Source organism: Mesoplodon densirostris, chromosome 5 (genome assembly GCF_025265405.1).
Source record: "Mesoplodon densirostris isolate mMesDen1 chromosome 5, mMesDen1 primary haplotype, whole genome shotgun sequence".
NCBI classification, from domain to species: Eukaryota; Metazoa; Chordata; class Mammalia; order Artiodactyla; family Ziphiidae; genus Mesoplodon; species Mesoplodon densirostris.
The window spans coordinates 2,989,001-3,009,324 of record NC_082665.1 but is presented as its reverse complement, the minus strand read 5'-3'; the positions used below and the strand labels follow the sequence as shown (position 1 = coordinate 3,009,324).

The following is a 20,324-nucleotide window of genomic DNA, read 5'->3' as shown; positions in this document are numbered from 1 at the left end:
GACAAAATAGACTTTAAACTAAAGACTATTACAAGAGACAAGGACACTACATAATGATCAAGGGATCAATCCAAGAAGAAGATATAACAATTGTAAATATTTAGGCACCCAACACAGGAGCACCTCAATACATAAGGCAAATGTTAACAGCCATAAAAGGGGAAATCGACAGTAACACAATCATAGTAGGGGACTTAACACCCCATTTTCACCAATGGACAGATCATCCAAAATTAAAATAAATAAGGAAACACAAGCTTTAAATGATACATTAAACAAGATAGGCTTAATTGACATTTATAGGACATTCCATCCAAAAACAACAGAATGCACTTTCTTCTCGAGTGCTCATGGAACATTCTCCAGGATAGATCATATCTTGGGTCACAAATCAAGCCTTGGTAAATTTAAGAAAATTGAAATCGTATCGAGTATCTTTTCTGACCACAACACTATGAGACTAGATATCAATTACAGGAAAAACACTGTAACAAAATACAAACAGGGGCTTCCCTGGTGGCGCAGTGGTTGAGAGTCCGCCTGCTAATGCAGGGGACACGGGTTCGAGCCCTGGTCTGGGAGGATCCCACATGCCGCGGAGCAACTAGGCCCGTGAGCCACAGCTGCTGAGCCTGCGCGTCTGGAGCCTGTGCTCCGCAACGAGACAGGCCACGAAAGTGAGAGGCCCGCGCACCGCGATGAAGAGTGGCCCCCACTTGCCACAACTAGAGAAAGCCCTCGCACAGAAACGAAGACCCAACACAGCAAAAATAAATAATTAAAAAAAAAATACAAACACATGGAGGCTAAACAATACACTACTTAATAACCAAGAAATCACTGAAGAAATCAAAGAGGAAATCAAAAAATACCTAGAAACAAATGACAATGAAAACACAATGACCCAAAACCTATGGGATGCAGCAAAAGCAGTTCTAAGAGGGAAGTATATAGCGATACAATCCTACCTCAAGAAACAAGAAAAATCTCAAGTAAACAACCTAACCATATACCTAAAGCAATTAGAGAAGGAAGACAAAAAAACCCCTAAGTCAGCAGAAGGAAAGAAATCATAAAGATCAGATCAGAAATAAATGAAAAAGAAATGAAGGAAATGAAAGCAACGATCAATAAAACTAAAAGCTGGTTCTTTGAGAAGATAAACAAAATTGATAAACCATTAGCCAGACTCATCAAGAAAAAAAGGGAGAAGACTCAAATCAATAGAATTAGAAATGAAAAAAGAGAAGTAACAACTGACACTGCAGAAATACAAAGGATCATGAGAGATTACTACAAGTAACTATATGCCAATAAAATGGACAGCCTGGAAGAAATGGACAAATTCTTAGAAAAGCACAACCTTTCGAGACTGAACCAGGAAGAAATAGAAAATATGAACAGACCAATCACAAGCACTGAAATTGAAACTGTGATAAAAAATCTTCCAACAAACAAAAGCCCAGGACCAGATGGCTTCACAGGCGAATTCTATCAAGCATTTAGAGAAGAGCTAACACCTATCCTTCTGAAACTCTTCCAAAATATAGCAGAGGGAGGAACACTCCCAAACTCATTCTACGAGGCCACCATCACCCTGATACCAAAACCAGACAAAGATGTCACAAAGAAAGAAAACTATAGGCCAAGATCACTGATGAACATAGATGCAAAAATCCTCAACAAAATACTAGCAAACAGAATCCAACAGCACATTAAAAAGATCATACACCATGATCAAGTGGGGTTTATCGCAGGAATGCAAGGATTCTTCAATATACGCAAATCAAACCACGTGATACACCATATTAACAAATTGAAGGATAAAAACCATATGAAAATCTCAACAGATGCAGAAAAAGCTTTCGACAAAATTCAACACCCATATATGATAAAAACCCTCCAGAAAGTAGGCACAGAGGGAACTTACCTCAACATAATAAAGGCCATATATGACAAACCCACAGCCAACATCATTCTCAATGGTGAAAAACTGAAACCATTTCCACTAAGATCAGGAAGAAGACAAGGTTGCCCCACTCTCACTACTATTATTAAACAGAGTTTTGGAAGTTTTAGCCACAGCCATCAGAGACGAAAAAAAAAGAAAAGGAATCCAAATCAGATAAGAGGAAGTAAAACTGTCACTGTTTACAGATGACATGATACTATACATAGAGAATCCTAAAGATGCTACCAGAAAATTACAGCGCTAATCAATGAATCTGGTAAAGTAGCAGGATACAAAATTAATGCACAGAAATCTCTTTCATTCCTATACACTAATAATGAAAAATCTGAAAGAGAAACTAAGGAAACACTCCCATTTACCACTGCAACAAAAAGAATAAAATACCCAGGAATAAACCTACCTAAGGGACAAAAGACCTGTATGCAGAAAACTATAAGACACTGATGAAAGAAATTAAAGATAAAACAGAGGGGGAGATATACCATATTCTTGGATTGGAAGAATGAACATTGTGAAAATGACTATACTACCCAAAGCAATCTACAGATTCAATGCAATCCCTATCAAACTACCAATGGCATTTTTCACAGAACTAGAACAAAAAAATTTCACAATTTGTATGGAAACACAAAAGACCACGAATAGCCAAAGCAATCTTGAGAAAGAAAAACGGAGCTGGAGGAATCAGGGTCCCTGATTTCAGACTATATTACAAAGCTACAGTAATCAAGACAGTATGGTACTGGCACAAAAACAGAAATATAGATTAATGGAACAGGACAGAAAGCCCAGAGGTAAACCCACACACACACGGTCACCTTATCTTTGATAAAGGAGGCAAGAATATACAATGGAAAAAAGACAGCCTCTTCAATAAGTCGTGCTGGGAAAACTGGACAGCTACATGTGAAAGAATGAAATTAGAACACTCCCTAACACCATATAAAAAAATAAAGTCAAAAGGGATTAAAGACCTAAATGTAAGGCCAGACACTATATAACTCTTAGAGGAAAACCTAGGCAGAACACTCTATGACATAAATCACATCAAGATCCTTTTTGACCCACCTCCTAGAGAAATGGAAATAAAAACAAAAACAAACAAATGGGACCTAATGAAACTTAAAAGCTTTTGCACAGCAAAGGAAATCAAAAACAAGATGAAAAGACAACCCTCAGAATGGGAGAAAATGTTTGCAAACAAAGCAACTGACAAAGGATTAATCTCCAAAATACACAAGCAGCTCATGCAGCTCAATATCAAAAAAACAAACAACCCAAACCAAAAATAGGCAGAAGACCTAAACAGACATTTCTCCAAAGAAGATATACAGATTGCCAACAAACACATGAAAGGAGGCTCAACATCACTAACCATTAGAGAAATGCAAATCAGAACTACAATTAAGTATCACCTCACACTGGTCAGAATGGCCATCATCAAAAAATCTACAAACAATAAATGCTGGAGAGGGTGTGGAGAAAAGGGAACCCTCTTGCACTGTTGGTGGGAATGTAGATTGATACAGCCACTATGGAGAACAGTATGAAGGTTCCTTAAAAAACTAAAAATAGAACTACCATATGACCCAGCAATCCCACTATTGGGCATATACCCTGAGAAAACCGTAATTCAAAAAGATTCATGTACCACAATGTTCACTGCAGCACTATTTACAATAGCCCGGACATAGAAGCAACCTAAGCGTCCACTGACAGATGAATGGATAAAGAAGATGTGGCACATATATACAATGGAATATTACTCAGCCATAAAAAGAAACGAAATTGAGTTATTTGTAGTGAGGTGGATGGACCTAGAGTCTGTCATACAGAGTGAAGTAAGTCAGAAAGAGAGAAACAAATATCGTATGATAACACATATATATGGAATCTAAAAAAAAAAAAAGTTTCTGAAGAACCTAGGTGCAGGACAGGAATAAAGACACAGATGTAGAGAATGCACTTGAGGACACGGGGAGGGGGAAGGGTAAGCTGGGACGAAGTGAGAGAGTGGCATGGACATATATACACTACCAAACGTAAAATAGCTAGCTAGTGGGAAGCAGCTGCATAGCACAGGGAGATCAGCTCGGTGCTTTGTGACCACCTAGAGGGGAGGGATAGGGAGGGTGGGAGGGAGACGCAAGAGGGAGGGGATATGGGGATAAATCTATACGTATAGCTGATTCACTTTGGTATACAGCAGAAACTAACACACCATTGTGAAGCAATTATACTCCAATAAAGATGTTAAAAAAAAAAAAAAAGGCGGACGAGGACCAACGAAGTGGGGAGCAGAGAGGATCCACAGCCCCCCAGCCTAGACGTGTGTGCCCGAGACATGATCATTCAGTCACACTCTCGCCATTTCTCTCTCCCACACACAGGCAGGCGTGTGCACCCACGGCAGTCCGGCCCAGCACACGGGGAGATGGCCGTTCTCACGCACTGTGTGGTGTGAGCAGCCAGCCATGCTCAGGGCAACCTGGCAGTGGACACCCAGACGTCCCTCACCCCTGCTGGAACGGGCGCCCACCAGGGGCAGCGGAGCTCACCCGACGTATGTAACCTGCCACTCCTGGGCCAGGCAGGAAGCCTGCGGGCCCGTGGGGGAGGTCTCTAGTCCCCCGTGCCCTTGCTCCTGCACAGCAACCTTGGATCTTTCAGCCGGTGGCCCCAAGCGGGGGCCGTCAGCCCAGAGGACGGGAATTGGAGGCAGGAGGCTGCAAGCTGCCGCCTGGGCAGGTGTGCAGACACTCAGCACCCCCGGACTGGAAGCGGCCACGGCGGCCACCAGGCAGACCTCGCATAGCCCGTCCCCGGGGCCGCCGACCCCAGCCTGGGTCTCGCCAGGTTGGGGCTGGAGTGTGAGTGAAGCAGCAGAGCCGGTGCTCCCTGCAGCGGGGGGTGGGAGGCGTTCTTAGGGCGGCTGCGTCCGCCACCCCGTCCCCCGCGGCCCCACAGCACCCCCCTCCCCCCGCTCCCTCCACGCTGCTGCTGGGTCTGGTGGGGGGGGGGGGCGCCTGGCGGGCAGCAAAGGCGGCACAGGCGCCCGGGGGGCGGAGCGCGGAGTGCGGGCAGCCGAGGGGCCGGAGGGCGCGCTCCTTACATGTAGTTCCGCACAGAGTCCGGCAGGATCACCACGCAGCGCTGCCCCTCAGTGAGCTCCTGGGCGGCCTTCACGGCCACCGACATGGCGCTGCCGGCGCTGCCGCCTGCCGGGAGGGGCGGGGTCAGACCGCAGGGCGCGTGTGCGTGCGAGTGCGTGTGCGTGTGCACGCCGCACCGCGCTCTGGAGGGGTGCTCGGGGGAGGGGCCGGGTTCGGGGTGCTGAGGGGACCCCCGCTTCTCACTGTCCACCCAAATTCGCCTCGTCACCACCGAGTGTCACGACCAAACCCTCCTCACACAGAACCTCCGAGCCCTGCAGCAGACGGCGTGCAGGTGGGCCGGGCAGCCCCAGAGCGAGGGGGTCCTTCAGGCGCTGCCCCAGCATCTGGCGCCCCACTCACCGCACAGCAGCCCCTCCTGCGCGATCAGCATCCGCGCGAAGGCGAAGGCGGCTTCGTCGTCGCTCTTGAACCACTTGTCCACCACCTGCGGGACGCCGAGGGCAGGCGGTCAGGCCAGGCGGCGCCGGGCACCGGGCAGCGGGGCTGTGGTGGGCGTGGGGACCACCGCCCAGGTTGCAACCTCACAGAGGACCTCGGTCCAGGAGGCCGTGACCCTCCAGGGATGCGGCCCAGCCCCTCGCCTGGGATCCAGGACTCACATCTGCAGACCTAGGTCGCACCCCACCCCCTCCCCCCGGGTCCAGCACACTGTGCACGTGGCCAGTAAAACCGCCCACCAGCCCCGCTGTAGGGCCACACTTCTAGTCTAGGTCCCTGACCGAAGCATCCTTTAGGGTCCTTAAAAGGAGCCTTCTCTGGGGTCCTTAGCTCTCCCACGTCGGCCTGCTTACCCGCTCCAGCCACCCGGCTCCCTCCCTCTGCCGGGGTGGTCTGCGCCAGCCGCCACCCCCCAGCGGCCTCTGTGTCTGCCCAACAGGGCCGTGGCACACGCTCGTCAGGTAAAGTACCGCAGTCACCACGTCATGACCCCCGAGACTACTGCCGCCTGTGCAGCACGGAGCTCGCGTCTCTGTTCCCGCTCAGCCAGGCAAGGCTGTGGCCTGAGGGCTGGGCTTGTCACTGCCGCCCCGCCTACCGTCCGGTCCAGCACGGTGGGGATGAAGTCGTAGCCGATCCCTTCCACCTCGTAGGCCGTCTGCTCCGTCTGGTTCAGCTCCTCGGGCTCTGCGAGGATGGAGCCTTCGGGGTCCACCCCGATGATCTGCAGAGTGGGCAGCCTTAGGGCTCAAGTCTCACCTGGACGCACCCGGCTGCCATCGGGGCATGGGCCCCGTTCCCGGACTTCGGGTACGAGGCTCGAAACCCACAAACCCAGGCCCGGGCGCTGGGAGATCGCAAGGTAAATAAATGTCCAGCTCAGGGTACTCAAGGGGGCAGCACGAGGCTGGGGGAAGCGGCGTCCTGGAAAGCTCCTCCTGCGCGGATGCCCCAGGACAGCCCCAAGAGACGCCCCGGGACAGCGGGAGCCTGGGGCAAGGGGGCTGCTAGGACTGACCTCTCCTGGATGGCGGAGAAATGGGCAGAGAGGAAGGGTGCGCCTCCAGTGGGGGTCTCTCTGAGCTCCTCTCCAGGCTCAGGTGCCCCTCCCCTACTCTCAGAGCCCCGGTAGGGCAGCGGTAGGACCTGAACCTGAGAGCTCTCGGCTTCTGGAATGACCCTTGGAGGCCACCCAAATGGACTCTCCCACCCCCAACTCATCTGGGTGTCCAGGTTGCTGGGTCCTTTATCTCCCAGGCAGGCACAGGTACACCTCCCCGCCCCCATATAAGATGCAAGGCCGTCTATGCAGAAGTGTCAGAAATGGCAACTTCCAGCTCTAAAGCAGAGGCCACTCTGTGGGCCCAAGGCCAAGGAGCCCGGCAGTTAAGCCTCCAGCTGCAGTTCAGGCCGCAGGTGGGAAACGCGCACACGTCCAGGCCCACCTCTCCTGGGCGGGGCAGGGTGGTGCCCTCGCAGCTCCTCACCTTGCATCCAGGGCACTTCTCCTTCAGCTTCCTGGCGATGCCCGTGATGGTGCCCCCCGTGCCCGCCGACGCCACCAGCATGTCCAGCCTCCCTGACAGGGGAGAAGGCATGTCAGGGAGAACATCCCCAGGCAGGAGTGGCCAACCCCCACTTTTTTTTTTTAAGCATCGTTATTGGAGTATAATTGCTTTACAATGGTGTGTTCGTTTCTGCTCGGCCCTCCACTCTTAATAAGAAGCAAGAAGGTCCTCAACCGCAACGAAGGCAAGTTATCAGAAAGGGCAAAAGCAAACCTATTCTCCAATGTAAAGCCTCTCATCACAGTCCTTCATCTTTAAGATGCAGTCACAGTAACAGGGCCCCAGGGAGCCCCATTTAAGGCTAAACGGCAGCCAGTCCCTGAAATCCCTATTTGTCGTGAATCGTGAACGAGGTGACATCCTGCAGGAGGTGGGCCCCAGGTGGCTGAGGGCTGAGCCCAGGGAGGCTCTTCACACTTTCTTAAGCTGTTTGATTCAGACGACGTGGATAAGTGAACTGAATTATCAAAGGAACCAGAATAAACCGCTCAGCTTGGCTCAGACGTCTGGCCTCTCTCAGTGCCCGGTGGCCAGCTCAGGCACCTGCAGACAAGTCAGCGCGGGCACCCGTGCTGAGGCAGAAAGGCTGTTTTTACCGAATGAGAGGATTCTCACACATAAAACCTGGGTGAGCAAATGCCTGGACTTTGCTGCCTGGCTCCTGGGCACGGAACGAGGGCACTTAAGCCAATGCTAGGCTCCAAACAGGAAGCCAGGGGTGCCAAGTCCCTGGCAACGCTTCCCGAAGACCTCTTAGGGAAACAGTCCGTCAGAAAACATCACAACCCCCTTGGCCTTGGCACCAACTGTGTGGAGAGGTTCCAAGCAGCCTCATGTCTGTACAGAGTAAGCTAATTGCAGATGTCACCACCCCAGTTCTGCAGATGAGAAAACCCCAATGTTGAATTCAGTGCCCAGGCTGGGGCTTGAGGCCAAGTGCCGTTCAGCAACGTGAAGCCCCAGCTGTAAGCCCAGCACCAGCCTGGGACACCCCTGTTCCCTGCACTCAAGAGCTCTTACAGGTCTGGAGGAAAGACTGCTAGGTAAACAAATACAACCACATGATATGTTTGGTGCTATAGGAGAGGCACGGGCAAAGTCCAAGAGGGCACAACAGAGGGAGGAAACCGCTCTAGAGAAATGCTCTAAAAAGCACTTCACGGAGAGGGGATATTTGAGCTGGGTTTTGAAGGATTAATAGGAGTTTACGAAGGAGCGGGTAAGTGACTTGTACGCTCCCAGGCAAGATGGACAGCAGGGTTAGAAGTATACACCGTCACACTGCTGCAGGATCTCCTCGGCCGTGATGTCGTAGTGAGCCAGAGGGTTGCTGGCATTGCGGTACTGCAAGGAAAGAGAGCAAAGGAGTCGTGTTGAAGTCAAGGCACAGAACTGGCAGCGGCCACAGGGCACCAGGCAAACAGCTCAGTGCAAGCCAGAGAGGATCCCGGCAGCTCAGGGAACAGCCCGGGCACCTCAACAGACACCAAGCATGAAAACCAGCTCTCCAGAAGATGAGATTTCTGAATTAACCCAGACGTGGAGTGAGTGACAAAGAAGAGCTTCCAGTCAAAAGGTCTGCATGTATTTTATGCCTGTAGAGAGCTTCCAGGGTCCTCTGCAAAGGGCGTTCCGGTGCACTGAGCTGGGCCCTCGAAGCCGGCACACAGACAGCAGCGCCAAAGGCTTGGCCGACCCTGCCGGCCACACCCTGGGCTGGGAGGAGCCAGTGACCACGTCCCAGTGCGTCGGTCCCTCTGCAGCCTCTGCTCCTGCTGCAGATGTGACACCACCCCCAAGCCCTTGACAGACATCCCCCAGGGAAGGCCCCGCTTGGTCCCAAGCCTCTGGGCACACACTGGCCCCCAGGGCCTGGCCCTCACCTGGTCCAGGATGTGGGAGTTGGGGATCTCGTTCCTCAGCCTCCAGGCCACGCCCACATGTGACTCAGGGGAGTCGAATCTGGCGTTGGTGGGCGTCCTCACGATCTCAGCCCCCAGGGCACGCAAGACGTCCACCTGCAGAGGTACGTGGTGGCCTTCACCTCCCCACTGGGCCTGTAGCGCAAGGGCAGGGGGCCGGGGACATGCCCGCCTACCTTCTCAGTGCTCATCTTCTCTGGCATCACGATGATGCAGTGGTAGCCCTTCACCGCGGCGGCCAGGGCCAGCCCGATCCCTGGGGACAGCACGTGGAGTGAGAGGGGGCCACGGTGCCCCCGAGACCCCGCTTCCAGCCCCAAAGGCCCAGGGGAGAGGGCGCTGCGAAAATGCCCTACGTCATCCCCTTCTGCCCTCAAAGGAGGGGATAAGAGGACAATGTGCAGGCAGAGATAAAAAGGCAAGTGTGCCCAGAGAAAAAAGCAGGGTGCCCACCACGAACCCCAGTTCCTCCAGCTCTTGCTGGGCACCGTGGAGCCCACCTGTTCCCATCCCCAGCCCCACCACGGGCCCGGGGCACAGGCCCGGGCCGGACGCCTCCTCCCTGGTTCCAAAGGGGTCAGGGCCGCTGCCCAGGGCTGAGGGGAGGGGCCACCCCAGTTAGTCTGAAGACAGAACATGGAGCCAGAGAGGAGGGTTCTGGAGCCTCAAGATCTCCCGGAGTTTGCCCCACTCGGCTTCGGACCTGCTTGGGACCCACGACCCCTTTCTGGGTTTGGCTGGGAACGTCTGTCCTGTGCCTGGCCTGCCACTGTGCTTTGGAAACACATAACTTGTCCGGTTTGAAGGTTCACAGCCGGAGAGGAATTTTGCTTCAGGAGGAATCGAGCCTCAGGTCTCATCCACCTCTGATTGAGGGGATCCTTAGATGAGACTTAACGTCGGTGCTGGAATGGGTTCAGACCTTGGAGGGCTGTTGGGATGGGGGTGAATATACTTTGCATTCGAGAAGGACATGAATTCTGGGGGCCACAGAGGGTGGAGTGTTATGGGCTGAACTGTGTTCCTCCAAACTTCATCTGTTGAAGTCCCACCCTGCACCGCCCTCAGAATGTGATTCTAACTGGAGATGGGTCTTTGAAGAGGAGATTGAGGTTAAACGAGGTCATACGGGTGGGGCCCTAACCCCGTGTGTCTGCTGTCCTCTTAAGAAGAGGAGATCAGGACACAGACACCCACAGAGGGACGCGTGTGAGGACACAGGGAGAAGATGCCCAGGAGAGAGGCCTCAGGAGGAGCCAGCCCTGCTGACACCTGATGTCAGCTGTCCAGCCTCCAGACTGTGAGATAATAAACGTCTGCTGATTAAGCCGCCCAGGCTGTGGGATTTGTTACCGCAGCCATAGGAAACTCGGACAGATTTTTACTACAAGGTGTAGTTGCCCACATAACAGACTCCAACATCACCAGTGCAGCTGGGACGGCAAGACAGCAGAGAAAGCTGGGCTCAGTCACACACCTGCACACAGGCATCAGGTGCCGAGCAAAGTGCGTGGAGGGAAGGGAAAGGCCAGCCGGACAGACCAGCGTGTGCAGCCATGGGTCCCCCGGGCCGGGAGCTCTGGCCCGTGGCAGCGCCCACCTGTGTTCCCCGACGTCGGCTCGATGATGGTGTCCCCAGGCTTCAGGGTCCCCTCGCGCTCAGCATCCTCAATCATTCGCAGGCTGATGCGGTCCTTCACGCTCCCGCCCGCGTTGAAGAACTCACACTTGGCCACTGGAGCCGGAGACGCATCATGAGAGAGGAAGAGGCCCCCGACCGCTAAGGGATGCCTGCCGTGCCGTCCCCTCCCCAGCACCCGACACGCCCAGGAGGCAGGGACAAGCCTCAGTGGTCCTGAAAATCATCGCCTTTCCATTGCCACCTCCCACACCTGACGTGGGTGAGGGTGCTCGCCCACGGGAGCTCCTGCCACCTGCCCGTCCCAACCCCCATGGACCACGTGGCAACTCCAAGTGTACGAGACACAGGAGCCTAAGGAGCCCCCCAGCTGGATGGATGGAGCAGGGTCACCCCCGCCAGGCAGTACAGTCCCGAAGAGACTTGCTGGGCGAGCAGGGGGCGCCCGACGGGAGCCCAGGCTTACGTCAGAGCAGACAGCCCCGCTGTACCCAGCGGACCATGACAGACGACCTGATGTCCTGAAGCCACGGCTCGCCCGTCACACCCCCAGACCAGGACCCACACGCCTTCCACACCCGCCTCCCGCCGTCTTCCCCACCTGGCAGAGACGACTTCCTCTCCTGCGCCTAAGCCTCTGCTTCTGCTCTTCCTTCCTTGGGGGAGGACTCCCTCCCACCTCTCAAGAATATGCAGTGTTCGTAAAAGGGGGAGAGATGGCACCAACTGTGATTGGAGGACCAGGCCGGCCTGCAGCACCCACAAAACAAGCTCCTCCTGCTTTGTCCTGGTTTCTGAAATCCACAACCATAGACAGGCTTTCCCCCCTAAGACCCAGAGAGGGCCCTGCCGGGACAGTGAAGGAGGGGGTCTTGAAGGTCTGACCGCTGAGGAGCCCTGCACCCCAGGCTCTTGTAGGTCACACACTTGAATTACTTGTTAGAAAATTCTAATGAGCCCATGGGAAAGCCAACAGAGACGCAGGGATTCAAGCTGATCAGCCGTGGGCAAGCCAAGTAACCAACCGGAGGCTCGGTTTTTCCATCTGTAAAATGGGCACAGTAAAACCTACTTCAGGGGCTCCTGCCAAATTGAAGCGCACGCAGCAGGCCCATGCCTACGGGGTACTAGTTACTGGTCTCTGTTATCTGACGGAGGAGCACAGAGCAGACAATAGCTCTCCTGGGCTGTTCTGATACACCCCCAGCAGTGCCTGGGAGTGTGTACTGCTTGTTGCTTATGAGAGAACTCTTCACCAGAGGCATGCGCGGGAAGCCTCTGATGGTGACGCCTCCGGGGTGAATCGACCACGTGGCCTCGGTCCCTCCCCTAGGAGGTGTGGACCCCCAAGGACCGCCGTGCTCTCCCCTCCCCAGCTCTCTCTGTCCCAGCAGCACCGGGCCTGGTCCCCCCCAGGGCCTCTGCACCTGTCACGTCCTCTGGGACAAGGCTGACATCTACCTGGGCTCCGAGCCCGGGAGAACAGTGGAGGGGAAGAAAGCCCCCCACCCTCTTGTGTTCCTAGAAACAGCCTCCTGCAAAGAAGTCCCTTCTCCATAGGACTTGGATAAGACTCTCAGGTGATCCCCATGTGTACCAGACACAGCTCCCAAATCCCCACTCTGTGTCTCCTAAGTGAGACGCGAACTGTCTGTCTGAGCACCGGGGCAGCCAGTTCCTGCCCGGCTGATGGCTGGGACCTTCATCACAAAAACCGCCCCGGCTCTCAGGCCAGCCCACCCCACCCACGGCATGGCTACCCCTCCCTACGAGAGTCCGAGACGGAAGGGCGCCGAAGTTGTCGGCTTAGAGCACCGCCTTCCCAGCTCGGGTTCTGCCCCCGACTTCTGCCCAGACACGCTTCCCTCCACAATTCAGGCCTCGGCTCACAGGCCACGGCCTCCCTTACACCGACTCCGGAGAGGGCTTGCTCACCCTCCAGCAGCCCACCCTCAACAGATGTGGTCAGACACCCCTCCCGCGGGGTCTGAGGGGCCCCCCGCGCCCCCCGCCCGCGAGCCACTTGCGGGAACCGGCACTCACGGAGCTCACACTTCAGGCCGAAGCCCCTCCCGATCTTGTTGATCCGCACCATCGGGGTGTCCCCGATTTTCTTCAGGATGTCCGGCAAGATTTTGGGAGATTTTTCCCTAAAACAGAGGAGTCCACGATTACTCAGAAAAACAAAGTGGTACCAGCCTTGGCAGGCCAGCACATTCTTTTAAATAAATCAAGACGTAAATCAAAGAGTTGCCTTTCATGAGGATCTGGGTGGCAAGTACACAAATCTACATTCAGTAACAGGTCACACACACATGCACGGGCGAGTACACCTCAAAACCTACGAAAACGAATGCAATTTAATGAACAGCTGCACCAACGTTTCCGGGGCTTGAAAACGCACTATGGTAACAGACGGTATCAGTGGGCAGCTGGGCGAACGTCCCCACGACCTCTCTGTATGATTTCTGCAACTTCATTTGAATGTTATTTCCAAATAAAAAAGTTAAAACAAACAAACACTGACTTCAAAACAACATCACATCCTGGTCCACCTTTTTAGTTTTTTTTTTTTTTTTGGCATTGGGATCAAACCCGCACCCCCTGCATTGGAAGGCGGAGTCATAGCCACTGGACCACCAGGGAAGTCCCGATCTTTTTAGGTTTTTGATCTTCAATTCATCTCCTCTCTCAGCACCTGCCTCCTGGGATACCTCCCTTCCTTTTCTTTGATGAAAAAACTGGTGGGGACCCCTGGACAGAGACGCCCTCAGACGGTCTGGCCACCAGGCAGTGACAGTGACTGCAAAGAACCCGCCCAGGCACCTGGCATCACTCAGAGTGTCTAGCACAGGTGGCAGGAAGCCTGATACTCAGACCAGAGAACCAAGGCCTCTGGCGGGTCATCTCTTGTCCTTGGGGCTAAGGTCAGGTGAATTCCCAGGTGGGCCTCCAGGCCCCGAATGGGATTCGCTTCTCGTGGACCAGCTGTCCCCCTTCACATTCGAGTGACTGCCCCCCCCCAGGGGTTCTTCCAGCTGAGCAGCCGGTGACAGGTGACAGGAAGGTGTGGGACGGCCCAGCCACTGCTCAGCTGTGTGCATGCCGTGAGACCTGCGTTTCCCTAGTGGCCCCCACGACGTTGCCTCCATCCTCATCCTCAGGGACCGACCATTCATCCCGGAATATGCAAAACTGACGTGAGTTCCAAGAAACTCAATGGCTTCCTACACCCTGGATGTCTCAGGTGCCATCCCCACGCTCTCACGCTTGCGTGAGCCGCGGTCCCCACTGCAGGGACCCATTAACCATGTAGCTTCCTCCCCCGCTCCCAAGGTGGTGATCCAGCTCCCCAGGAATGCTGCCTTCCGCCCCGGGGCCCAGACAGGCAGCAACACGGCCTGGCTAGAGCCCAGCTGCACCCTCCAAGGTGGCACGGATGCCCCGAGCCCCCCAGAGGCAGGCTTGGCCAAGAGAGGTGCAGAAGTCGGGGTGAGGGGAGAGCCGGGGCGGGGGCAAAGGGCTCCTGACCCCAGACTTGGAGGGAGACCAAGCTGTAGGGGCGACCTCCGGGTTGACTTATTAACTAGTTAAAGCCAAGGCAGGAGGGGTAAACACCTGGGAAGGACTGGAGGGTGGCTGAGTCATCCACCCCCAGCAGAGGTTGTAGCGGCCTGAGAAGGGGGAGGCCCAGCCCACCCTGTCCCGCCCCTGCGGAGAACTCAGGGTTCCTGACTCAGCACCAGGCTCTGGGGGGCCAGAAAGTCACCTGGGAAGCTTGCCTGAGGTGATCCGGCCGGGCCTGGGGAGGGAATTTAACACCTTATCTCAGCTGCTTTCCCTGTGACAGCCCAGGAGGCTTCCAGGGGCAGAGCCCTATAGCCCGCTAGAATAACCCGAAACCCCTCGCCTGGCAGGGCGCCTGGCTCTGCTTCCCCTCCGCAGCCCCTCCCCTCCCTCTGCTGCTCCCACTCTGTTCCTCGTTCTAAGCCCACCCTACCTGGGAACCGTCTGGAACCCCTTCCCCAGATACCCACAGGGCTGGCACCTCCTGCCCATCCAGGTACCGGCTCTGAGGTCTCCCCAGGCCGCCCGGCCACGTAACCTGTCTCATCACCCCTGTGCTCTCACCACCGGGATCGCCTAGGCTGCCTCGTCCAGGGACCCGGGTCCAGCGTCCTGACAGCGGGTGAGCCCCAGAGCCTCAGGCCCGAGCCCAGCTCCTCATAAGCTGACCTGGGACAAGCAGTTTCAGGATGGGACAGCAACCCCTCCAGGGCGTTTCAGGAAGGTTAGGCCACCACGTGAAGTGCAGGTGTGATGCTAGGTTGCAGCCTGGATAGGATGGTGTCCCAGCCACCCCAGGCCCAGTGAGAAGCTCACGGAGCCATTTCACCCCCTGCTCTGCTTTGTTCTGGAAGCAGGGGCTCATGCCCTATGGCCGGCGGCCACCTTGGCCTCCTGAGCTCCCAGAATCGAGGTATGTTTAACGCTGGGAGCGTCTGGGTTTGTAAATGTTACTTCGGTCCATTGGCCCCAGTGAGGGGAGCACCTCCTCCCCCTCCCCAGTTCTGAATCGAAAATCAATAATCATAGACGTTGGTACAGCAGTGTATGAAGAATAAGAACCAAACATCCAAAAGGCATGTTCTTCTGACTCATCTGTTGTACTTCTGGGAGATAACACTAAGGAAATAAAGATCATCCTAAGATTTAGTGAACTTAGTTCGAGTTTCATGATGGATCAGGGATTTTTGCCTTTTTTTTTTTTTTTTTTTTTCCCCTTTCCCACTGATTGATCTCCTGCACCTAGAACAGGGCACACATATAGTAGGTGCTGTGACTAAATGAATTGCATTTTCCACTTCAGTTATTCATAATGAGATCATTGCAGACACATGAATACCCAAGAGAGGGCTTAAAGTCGTGGTTTATTCATCCAACAGTCTCGGTCCAACCACAAAGACCCCACTACAGAAAAATACTTCACGGCCTGGAGTTAAGCAGAGAAGGGCAGGCATGATCCTAATCACTCGAGTGTGTGACCGGACGGATCTGGGTCAGAAACCTCCCCCCTACCTGTCACTCAGAGCGTGGGACCTGGGCACGTCCCTTTATTTATTGAGCATCTGCTCTTGGGAGGCACTGAACTAGGTGCTGTGTTACAGCACAAACGAGCCTTGGCCTCTCTGAGCCTTGGGGGGACTCAGCTATAAAATACATCTCGCCCCAGCTCACCATCCATCCAGAGTGACTGCAAGGGACGGGGGTGGTGGGGTGGTGGTTCACACCCCAGGTCCCTGTGGCTATCTGGCTTCAGGTAACAAACTCTTCCCTCCATCTTATGATCATAAAGGGGACTCACAGAGTAGTGTGGTGATGTGGAGAGTTGGTGGCAGGCCTGCCCAGCTGCCAGGAGCACCTGCTCGGGGCATCGGGACGGATCCACAGGACCTCCTTGTCTCCCGGAGGCTCCTTTTCCAGGCTCTCTTTCCCCAGGTGTGCCCCTGAGAGGTGGGGGCACCCTGCAGACCTCTCTTCTGCTTGGGGTGTCTCAGACGGCATGGTGGGATCTGTCAAAGGCAAGAGGAAGAGAGGGCGTCAGTTCGGGCCGTTTCCAAACACCTGCAGAAGCGCCTGCTTCTCTGTTGCCTGTCCTGGGAATCCTGCTCGCCCAGCCCGCTCTGGGCGTGGAGCTCTGTTCACTCAAGTAGCTCGGCAGGAAAAGGCATAACTACGCAGGCACCAGCTGCTGTGGACAACAGCTGGACAGTTTCTCAAAGGGTTAAGCATACAACTACGGTGTGACCCAGCAATTCCACCCCTACGCATATAGCCAAAAAGAATGGAAACATACAGTATTTGCCCACCGCATTCATAACAGCACTATTCACAATCGCAAAAACCTGGAAACAAACCAAGTGTCTGTCAGCAGACGAATGTATAAACAAAATGTGGTTTACCCAGACAGTGGAAGAGTGTTTGGCCATGAAAAAAGAATGAAGTTTTAAAATCTTCTCAACATGTGAGCGCATGCACACACACACAGACACACACACACAGCAACTATGTAGAGGTGATGAATGTTATTCATCTTGATAGCTTGATTGTGGTGTCTTTTCATAATGTATACATAAATCAAAACATCAAGTTGTACACCTTAAATATATATATGACTTTTATATATCAAAGATATCTCAATAAAGTTGTTTGAAAAAGACTACATTTAGGGACTCCCCTGGTGGTCCAGGGGTTAAGACTCTGCGCTTCCAATGCAGGGGGCCCAGGTTCAATACCTGGTCAGGCAACTAGAGCCCGCATGCCACAATGAAGATCCTGCACGCTGAAACTAAGACCCGGAGCAGCCAAATAAATAAATATATACATTTTAAAAGACTACATTTATATGATGGAAATAACAAGAGGAAGATGAAGATGGTAATAAATATATTTTTACCCTAAAAAAAAAGGAATGAAACATTCTGCTAAGTCAAATAAGCCAGACAAAGAAAAATATTGCATGACTCTACCTATATGAGGTACCTAGAATAGGCAAATCAGAGAGACATGAAGCGGAATGGAGATTCCCAGGGGCAGGCGGAGGGGAGCCACTGTTTAATGGGTACAGAGTTATGATGAAAAAGTTTGGGGTACAGATAATAGTGATGGTTACACAACACTGTGAATGTGTGTACTGCTACTGAATTTCACACTTATGAAGAGTTAAACAGTATATTACGTGTATTTTATCAAATTTTAAAAATCTCATGGAACCTTAAAATAGATGACAAAAAAAAAAAAAAAAAAAGAAAGAAAGAAAGAAAGGAAAGAGAACGGGCACTCAAAGAAGAGACTGCAGCCCTGCCCGGCTCCTCCTGGTGACAATGAGCAAACGCCCACCTCTCACCTTCAGAAACCAGGACTGAGCTCAGCCGCTCCGCTGCCTCCCTGTGATTTCCCACACTGAACAGAGGACCGGTCCAGGCCGGCGCGGAGCCATCCCTCCCCAGGCTGATGACCGGACACTCACCACGGCTCCAACTCCGTAAGGAGCAGTGAAAACTAAATGGAATGAAGTCTCTTGGATGGAATCCCAGAACAGAAAAGGGTACTAGGGGAAACTAAGGAAATCTGAATAAGTAGGGACTGTAGTTAACCATAATGTTCATTAATTGTAAAAATCGTAAGATGGTAATAATGGGGGGAACCGTGAGTGTGAGGGGGAGGAATGTGAGAACTCTGCTCTCTTCTCAATTTTCTGTAAATCTAAAGCTCCCCCCACCCCAAGTCTCTGGAGCCCCGTGGGTTTGGAAGGTCCCTGCGAGGAGCTCAAGGTAGGGCATGGGGCTCGGGGTGACCTCTGAGCGCAGCCCTCACCACTCCTCCGCGAAGCTGGAGGGACCCCAGCCCCTTTGCTCCCCAGGACATTTCGGCAGGCAGTTTGCTGTGAAAAGGTCGGGTGGCCCAGGCGGAACTGGGCTGAAGCTGCAAAGGGCCCCTCACTTGGAGGTGCACATGGGGGCTCGTGGACCCGCTGGACTTCTCGGGAGCGGCCCCATCCGGGTACCGCCGCCATCAGCAAGGGCAGAGGCCGCCCCAGCTGGTTCCCTGTCTCCCAGCGCAGGGCCAGGTGCAGACCAGCGCCCAGCAGGTCGCCCCAGATGCCCAGGCCGGAGCCTGCGCGCAGGGGAAGCGGAGACCCCCACCCTTGGCAATCACATCTGTTTCAAATCCATGAGGCCCGCGGCGCACGGCTTTCCGGGAGAAACCAGCCTCCCAGCCGATCTGCCCCCAAACGTGCCTAGAGCAGAGGCTCCTTCAAGTCTTTGGATCAGCAAGTAGTTTTTCAGGCGTTCAGTTCCCCTCGTGAAACCACGCGTCCTTCTTCCACCATTCAAAAAGCCCCCGAGGTAAGCGGAACACTGCCTTCGCTCCGCGGTGCGCCCGCGGGTAGGTGGTTCTTCCGTCGTGCAGAAGCGCCCCTGTCCTAGACCTCTTTCCCCATCAGAGGCCGACAGGGCGGCAGCCCCCTGGCCAGGACACCCCGCAGACCGGCCCGGCAGACGCAGGCTGCCCTGCGCCTCCTATGTGGCGACTTGCGTCGCCTGTAGAGACCTCCCGAAAGGTAAGGGGCTGCTGGGAACTCAAATCGAGACCGACAGAACCTCCGTAGAACCCACAGGCACTCGGCGGGACCCTCGCTGGGCGACCCGGGTTGGAACTCGCGGATTCAGTTCAGCGCAGCCCGTCTCAGCTCCCGGCGGGCACAGCTCCGCGCGGGCACAGCGCCCTGCGCGCCGACGCACGTGCGTGCTGGGAAGGCGGGCTCCCCTGGCGCGGCGCTGCTGGCTCCTGCCGCACCCCAAACCACAAGACCCTCCTGGGGTCACGGCCCCCGCGCCCCCCAGCGCCCTGCACGCGCGCACCAGTCGGCCCAAGAGGGCCAGTTAGGGCCAAGGGTGCGGAAGGTAGTAAACTCCTGTTTCAAAGGGAGACTTTTCAGGCGGGAAATTGAGACCCTACAGAGGATCTGGAGACCGCCCGGTCACCCGGCCTTTGGGAGGGGCTTTTGGGGATACGGTTTGGGATAAACACCCCCAGGTAACTCTTGGGAGGCTAAGTTTTGCGCTCCCGCTCCTTCCCCACTACCCCTCCCCATTCTCCAGCTCAGCCAACCGCCTTGCCTAGGGCTCGAAGTGGGGGGGTCTCAGGGCACCCTCCCCCACCCCCTTAGTACGTGCTGGAGGCAGGGCCCTGTTTGCCCTGCGCACCCTGCGCTCCCTCCCACCGCGGGCAGCCACCTCCCGTGCAGCCTACGCAACTACATCAATATTTTACACCCCGCCCCCACCCACTCCACAGAACTGGCAGAAGAGAGCAATTTTCGAGACAACCATTTCCCATCCAAAATGCAGCGAAAAATCAATGATGGCACCATTAGAGCGCATCTTCCGAAAGTCTCAGCTCGACGCCCCCCGGCTCGCGCCCCCTGCCGTCCCCTCCGCAGCCGCAGGAGTTGGAGTGGAGGCCCTGGGCCACGTGGGCGCGGAACCCCCAGCTTCAGGACAGTCTGGACTCGCGATAAGGGGAGGGTTCGGGACGCGGGGGGCGCGGGGCCAGCTCCGCGGCTGGCAGATGTAGATGATGCAACGCCGGCCCAGCGGTTGCCGAGGCGGGGACCCCGTCCCAGACCCCGGCCAGATCCCTCCGCCTAGGGGTGGGGCGAGTCACGGTCCGGCAAGTGCTCACCTGGACCGAGACCGGGAAGAAGCGGAGGGCTGGGCGCGTCCGGGAGCGGCGAGCGGTGACCCGGAAAGTGCGACCCCGGGGCTGGGTGGCACCCCGGGGACCGGGCGGCCAGAGTGGAAGGAAGGCGATTGGCTGAGAGGAGGGGGCGGGGGCCGGCTTCCGGCCAATCCCGAGTTGCGTATCGCGGGGCCACCGCCTCTCTCGTACCCGCCTCTCGCCACGCCCACCCCGCCACGCCCCCATCCCTCCCCCACCGCCGCACCTTGGGTCAAGACCCCACCCCCATCACCTACTCTCTCTTGACGCAGCCGTGGGCCGGTGGCCTCTGTCCCCTCTTCTCCCCTCACTCCCGGGACCCCC

The 20,324-nt window shown here is 54.9% G+C and overlaps 1 protein-coding gene across 1 annotated transcript in view; it reads right to left on the bottom strand.

Annotated features, from left to right (window-relative positions):
• CBS (cystathionine beta-synthase) overlaps positions 1-20,082 on the bottom strand; it is a 31,146-nt gene extending 11,064 nt beyond the window's left edge. Inside the window, exons 1-11 of the mRNA XM_060100415.1 lie at positions 19,965-20,082; positions 16,081-16,288; positions 12,759-12,865; positions 10,677-10,811; positions 9,253-9,332; positions 9,038-9,172; positions 8,429-8,498; positions 7,074-7,165; positions 6,185-6,310; positions 5,488-5,572; positions 5,085-5,190 (exon numbers count right to left, since the gene is read on the bottom strand). Coding sequence (XP_059956398.1) covers positions 5,085-5,190; positions 5,488-5,572; positions 6,185-6,310; positions 7,074-7,165; positions 8,429-8,498; positions 9,038-9,172; positions 9,253-9,332; positions 10,677-10,811; positions 12,759-12,865; positions 16,081-16,280 — 1,136 coding nt within the window. The 5' untranslated portion in view covers positions 16,281-16,288; positions 19,965-20,082. The remainder of the gene's footprint in view (positions 1-5,084; positions 5,191-5,487; positions 5,573-6,184; positions 6,311-7,073; positions 7,166-8,428; positions 8,499-9,037; positions 9,173-9,252; positions 9,333-10,676; positions 10,812-12,758; positions 12,866-16,080; positions 16,289-19,964) is intronic.
• Positions 20,083-20,324: the final 242 nt, after the last annotated feature.